This window comes from Sparus aurata, chromosome 2 (assembly GCF_900880675.1).
Source record: "Sparus aurata chromosome 2, fSpaAur1.1, whole genome shotgun sequence".
NCBI lineage: Eukaryota > Metazoa > Chordata > Actinopteri > Spariformes > Sparidae > Sparus > Sparus aurata.
This window is the reverse complement of record NC_044188.1, coordinates 20,539,497-20,546,408: the sequence shown is the minus strand read 5'-3', so window position 1 is coordinate 20,546,408 and position 6,912 is coordinate 20,539,497. Positions and strand designations below refer to the sequence as shown.

The window sequence follows — 6,912 nt, the reverse complement described above, 5'->3', positions numbered from 1 at the left end:
TATAATCGTCTTAAAGGAATAGTGTGCCAGTTGCTTCCCTTCTGAGACTTAGATACGATTGAAACCACTCCCACATATGAAGCTAGAGATTATTTTAGTTTAGCAAAACAGACTGGAAGGGAGGAGCAACTAGTCCGGCTCCTCCAGCTAGCCCTCCAGAAAATAATCTTGTGTGTTTAATCCACATAAAAACCTAAAGCGGAAACAGACAACCCTACAAGTCCCCCCTTCCAGGTGTTTCTATCTGATATTACCTCTGCTGCAATTGTCACAAAGACAGCATTAGCAATATGGTTACAGCCAACAGCCTCGCACCTGTCACAAGGACACAATTTAGGACACTTGACTTAGAAATCTTGATCTCAGCACAATTAAAATGCAGAGTTAAACACCTGGTTGAATTCATAAGTAGGCAGGTTGTCCCACCATTCCTTGGGTATAGTGACCGGGCAAAACAATGACTTTTCCTGTTTTGGTTGCACAATGGCAGACGTACTCAGTTATACGCCTTGACTCAACCTTCACTTTGCCGGAAAAATCGAGCCCGTAGCCAAACCACATAGCATAATAACTGCGAGGCTTACAGCAGACCAATATATACACAGATGGTGTCATTTTATAGGTTATAAGTCGTCTTTGCCAGTTTAAATCCAAAGGCTACAATTTGTGGTTTTACAGCCAAGAAATATTCGCACAAACAGCACATAAACCACAATAACACAACATATTGAGGTTTTTTTGCTACATGCTTTGTAAAAGATTAATTAAACATCATATCATTTTTTAATTTGTGTGTATAAGAGTTGCTGGTTCGCAGATTTTGTCACCTGTAAAGAAAGCAAGGCAGCTGTTTCGTTTGTGCTAAGATAATAGATGTTAGCTCAAGCCTTATACCACATTTAGCATACAGATATGAGAGTAATAATGCTTACCTCACCTCGGGGGGGAAAAGTGAATAGGCTGACGTTTATTTCTCAAAATGTGTAAAAATGCCTTTGAAAATGTGTCATTTCTCTGTTTCTCAGCTAGTATGGATCTAAACGTTATCGAGTCATTCCCACTACAAACAAATGCAGACCTGCCTCCTGCAGAGTTTTAACACAGGGGCTAATAGAGACAGTATGCAGTTGACAACCAGTTCAGTCCTGCAGGGCAGGAGGCCAAAATCCTTGAGTTCCACCCCTGTTTGAGAAAAGATCAAATGTTCAGTGCAACAGCTGTGGAGCTGCAGGCTCGCCCCATTCAGCCACTAGATGGAAACAATAGTCCTCCGCTCTGCACAATCACTTGTGCATTCATTTGTTGCACGTTGTGTCTGATTCTGTGCACCGTTTTGTCTTTTTCCTCTCCCTCAATTCAAATCATCCCATTTATGGATTCACTGTTCATGTGTATTTGTGTTTTTTTGGCAGACTGTCCTTGATGCACCCACGCCTGCCTGAAGTGTCCTCAAGCAAGGCAGCGAAACCCCCCACCAGCTTTGTTTTACAGATGAGACCTGACCTGCGGGGCTCAATAAAGTTTCAAATTATACTGCAAGAAAACATTAGCAGAAAATGGTGACAGGGTAATAATGAGTCCGCAGCACTACAACACTGCTGGGACTATCACTTTACAAGAGGAGCGTGCATTTTCTTACAACTGTACTGGAGAAAAGTGTTGACAGGTTTCTTATTACGGATCCGGAGGGGGAAAGTTTTGCTCCCCTTTATAATGTCCTTCTGGTTTTTAAAATTTCTTAATTTTAAATCCATTTTGTGGATATTAATATAACTTTCTAACAGGCTGCACAGTCATCCAGCTGTTGTACATTAGTCCTGCACAGAGGTACTTGTGCATTTCTTGAATTTCTCCAAATTATATCCCTTGGTACTTTTACTTCACTGCAGTTTGAGAAGGAAATATCATACTTTTTACATCAGTAAAATGATCTGAGAGTTGAAGTGACTTTGAAGATTAAAATTAAGATTGATTTACAGCAATTTAAACACTCAAGAGTTTGCTACAATGTTAAAATCCTGCTTACATCTTAACGCCTCAGCAGAAAAAGCAAAAACAATGTGCTTTAACTACCCCAATACAATGTGACGTTAAACCTGTTGCCATACTGCATTTATTAACTAGTATTTGCCCCTTAAACTTGCATAGAACAAATATAAGATAAGCTTGTAAGTATAATGTTTAATAATCAATAATAATAATAATCTAAAAGGTACTTTTGACTGATACTTATGTGAATACTTCTGCCACCACTATGTGTAAGTAATAACACAACACATCAAACTAAAGGGCCATTCTGCAAAAAAAGAGAAGTAGAGGTGGATATTTTCAGATTACGGCACTAGTTTAAAAATCTTTGTTACAGGTAAAAGTCCTCCATTTTTAAAAACGTGTGGGCAAATTGGACCAAAAGTTAAAAAAAGTATTCATTATACAAATACATGAAACACCTGAGCATTATTTAAATATAACTTCCTTGTACTTTATTCTGGTTTATAATCTCACATTTGTTTGTGTAGTTTTTTGGTTTTTTTTTTTTAAGTATAATATATCAAATAAACAGAAATGTATCCTACTCAAGTAAAGGGCAAGAACCTTGTATCATACAGTGATTTATGTATCATACTTGAATGTGACACACATTTCACTACTGCAATGTGCATTTTATTGATAAATCTTCCACCTAGTATCATTTTGAACGCAGCTCTTTCGCTGTAATTGAACATCTGCATTGTTGTGTTGCTCTTTCGCCACACTGAAGGCTCTGAGTTAGATTCGCAGCGGACACGTCGGAGGTATGTTCACCATCCTGCAGCATCTGTCTGATAATTTTCCTTGTGTGGTGCTGCCGGCTGAAATGTGAGCGTCACGGAGCGCCCTCCTCCTCCTCCTCCCCCCCTCACCCCCTCCCCTCCTCCTCCTCCTCCGCCTCTCCCCCTGACTGGAGTCCCACTGAGCGGCTCTCAAACTTCAGTGTCGAGCCTGAACGCGGAGGACGGAGAGCAGGAGCCCGACAGGCGGCTACACAGCCCTTTTGGACCGGCGACAAACACACGCGGACGGCCGCTTTCCTGACCTGCTGTTCATCCCCGCTCGCCCGCCGACGGTCGCTCTGAGGATTTACAGCCGGAGCTCCGTGTCTCGTTTCTTTTTGCTAATTCTCCCCCTCCATTGTTTTTCGAAGTTTCCCGACTGTCACGTCTCACTTGCGGACCTTTATCTCGACTGCATGTGGGATTATTCGCTTTTCAAAATTCAACACCGACTAATCCAGCAGTCAGCCACTTTCAGCGCGAGGCTGTGTTTTTTTTTTGAGGGGGCTTTTCTCCTCTGACGGAGCGGGAGAGGAGACATTCGGACCTGCCTTCGCCATGGGGAAATAGCGGGGATCTCTCTCCCGTGTCCGACCCCCGTTGTTTTGACTTTTTGTTTTTTATTTCATGATTGTTTCTCAGAGACTAGAGCTCAGCTTCTGACTCGACACGATGAGCGTGGACGGCGTCCCGCTGAAGGTGGGGATCTTTCTGTGGTGTCTGCTGGTGATTTCTGGCTCCAGCTTTGAGATCGGCTCCTACGACCTGGAGCGAGGCAGACCGGCCAAGTGCGAGCCCATCGTGATCCCCATGTGCGAGGGGATCGGCTACAACCTGACCCGCATGCCCAACTTCATGGACCACGACGACCAGAAGGAGGCTGCCATCAAGCTGAACGAGTTCGCCCCTCTGGTGGCGTACGGCTGCGACGTGCACCTCCGCTTCTTCCTCTGCTCCCTCTACGCCCCCATGTGCACGGACAAAGTGTCCACCTCCATCCCGGCCTGCAGACCCATGTGCGAGCAGGCCAGGGAGAAGTGTGCACCCATCATGAAGAAGTTCAGCTACACCTGGCCCGACTCGCTCGACTGCTCCAAGCTGCCCACCAGGAACGACCCCAACGCCCTGTGCATGGAGGCCCCCGAGAACGAGACCAGGACGGAGGTCAAGAAGGGCGAGGGCATGCTTCCGGTGCCCCCTCGCCCCAGGCAGCCGGGCACCACCGGCGGCCGCTCTCCGGGCGGCCCGGGCTCCTGCGAGAACCCGGACAAGTTCCAGTTTGTGGAGAAGAGCCAGTCGTGTGCGCCCCGCTGCTCCCCCGCCGTGGACGTCTTCTGGTCCAGGCAGGACAAGGACTTCGCCTTCATCTGGATGACGGTGTGGTCCATCCTGTGCTTCGTCTCCACCGCCTTCACGGTCCTCACCTTCCTCCTGGAGCCTCACCGCTTCCAGTACCCCGAGCGGCCCATCATCTTCCTCTCCATGTGCTACAACGTCTACTCTGTGGCATTCATCATCCGCTCTGTGGCTGGGGCCGAGAACATCGCCTGCGACAGGGAGGACGGCGAGCTGTACATCATCCAGGAGGGGCTGGAGTCCACGGGCTGCACCATCGTCTTCCTCATCCTCTACTACTTCGGCATGGCCTCCTCCATCTGGTGGGTCATCCTCACCCTCACCTGGTTCCTGGCCGCGGGGAAGAAGTGGGGCCACGAGGCTATCGAGGCCCACAGCAACTACTTCCACATGGCTGCGTGGGGCATCCCGGCCCTCAAGACTATCATCATCCTCACGATGAGGAAGGTGGCTGGAGATGAGCTGACCGGCCTGTGCTATGTGGGCAGCATGGACTCCGGGGCGCTCACAGGCTTCGTCCTCATCCCCCTGTCCTGCTACCTGATCATTGGCACCTCCTTCATCCTCACCGGCTTCGTGGCCCTCTTCCACATCCGCAAAGTGATGAAGACAGAGGGCACCAACACGGAGAAGCTGGAGAAGCTCATGGTGAAAATCGGCATCTACTCCATCCTCTACACGGTGCCGGCCACCTGCGTCATCGTCTGCTACTTCTACGAGAGGCTGAACATGGACTACTGGAAGCTGAGGGGGCTGCAGATGAAGTGCGGCTCGTTCAACGGGCTCAGCAGCGACTGCTCGCTGCAGACGTCCGTGCCCACGGTGGCCGTCTTCATGCTGAAGATCTTCATGTCGCTGGTGGTGGGCATCACCAGCGGGGTGTGGGTGTGGAGCTCCAAGACCCTGCAGACCTGGCAGGGCCTGTGCAGCAGGAAGCTGACAGACAGGACTAGAAGCAGGAAGCCCTGCAGCGGGGTGAGCTGTGGCAGCACACACTGCCACTACAAATCTCCTGCTGTGGTGCTGCACATGGCCAAGACTGACCTGCACTCAGACAACCCCACACATGTCTGAGAGGGAGCATGACACGCACACACACACAAGCTGCCAAACACTCACACCACGTACATGCATACATATGCCCTGAGTAAGGAGCTGCTAAAGACTTTGTAAGAAGATGAGTGGTCGAATTGAACTGTTACTGCTCTGCTGCTGCCAAGGGACACACAGGTACAAGCGTCACTATGAGAAACTATAAACAGTATTCAGTGCATAAAGGGAAAATGTTCAGTATTGTTACCCATATTTTCTGTTCAGTAGTGTTCTGTGCAGTAGACATGCCCGGTGTTTGAATGCAAAAAAAAAAGAAGAAGAAGACTGTTACGGAGGTATTTTGGGAAAAATATTAGTCTCCTCCCTGAAAGTGGCATGATTATCTGTATAAATCTGTATAAATGTTTTATTTATTGTAAATATATTTAATTTAAAATCGGCTCTTATCAGATTTGTTGTCTAGATGCATTTATTAAAGGTAAAGGGAAACTAAGTGCCTTTTCTAAGAACTCTGGTTCTGGCCTTTTTGGAGGATAATAAATTTGTGGAATTCATCTTCAGCTTCCTCATTGTCATTTTTGCAACTATTCTCACAGCACAACCAACATTTAACCATTTTAACAGTCCTCAACAGTCCCACATTAAATAGTCACAAGTGGCTGCTCATTTCAGTCTCGTTTGCCTGATCTTTCTGCCATTCTTCTCCTGGGAGTTCTCCTTTTTTTTTTAGCGGGGGGGGCTCTCCGCCAAATGTGTTGTCTTCCAAGTGCACGCTCCGCGCCCCAGAGGCGTCCTCGACAATAATCCTCAAAGAGAATCGCTGATGAATGGAGTGACAATCCGTGGCAAGCGTTAATGTTTGCATCATCGTCTTCAAAAATGCAGGAGCAGTTTGCGATGGCATATATTTAATTAATGGCAGGGTTTTTTTTTTTTTTTAATCCTCGCACAGAATCGCTGTTGTTGCCCTCTCGCTGCTCCATTTGATCCCCGTGCAAACACTCGGCACTTTGATCTGAGAGGACAAATCTGAAGTGGATTTCAGCCTTATTGCATGGTCTCACTGACAGATTGGAGTTAAGCGCAGGCACTCAAAATTGCGGTCGCTCATTGAGTAGAAGGATTATTAACTTAATATTTAGTTTATGTGTGGTTTGTGGTGTTTCTGGTGTCGATTAAGGGAATTCCGTGATACAAAAGCTCCAGATTTCCATGTTTGAATGAATCTGAACTGCGAGAAAACAGTCGATCGCTGCCTGATGCAGAAAAAAAAGTTTGCATAACATTATTTTCATTAAATAAATCCCCCTAACTTGGGATCTTCCAATGAACATTTCAGTAATAAAGGCCACTTTTATTATGCACAAGAGCCACCGCGTTCTCAGATGCTCCATAAAAAAGAGAAAATGAATAGCTTTTACATTACGGGGACTTCAACAATTGAAGTGCCAACGTGAATTGCAGCCACACACAGCAAGTCATGTCACAGCACAACACGGTGGAAATGACTGTGTTTGACAGCAGTGGAATTGATTATTATGTCTATGTGTGTAATTGTGTGTTGTGTCACCAGCAGCGGCGGCACATGGGAGTGATAGCATGGAAAAAATGTGATGACCAGGAGCTTGTTTTCATTACATTACTGGAACCTCGGCAGCGCGAAAAGCAGGCGTGTGCTGGCCGACATCTC

General features: G+C 46.8%; 1 protein-coding gene across 1 annotated transcript; it reads left to right on the top strand.

Annotated features, from left to right (window-relative positions):
- The first annotated feature begins 2,909 nt into the window (after positions 1-2,909).
- On the top strand, positions 2,910-5,777 carry fzd9b (frizzled class receptor 9b). Its single transcript, XM_030407515.1, has one exon. The coding sequence runs from the start codon at positions 3,486-3,488 to the stop codon at positions 5,241-5,243; it is 1,758 nt and encodes a 585-aa protein (XP_030263375.1). The 5' UTR covers positions 2,910-3,485; the 3' UTR covers positions 5,244-5,777.
- The last annotated feature ends 1,135 nt before the right edge of the window (positions 5,778-6,912 follow it).

Excerpts from the sequence above, each read along its gene's own strand:
- fzd9b (XM_030407515.1), top strand. The coding sequence starts at position 3,486 with ATGAGCGTGGACGGCGTCCCGCTGAAGGTGGGGATCTTTCTGTGGTGT.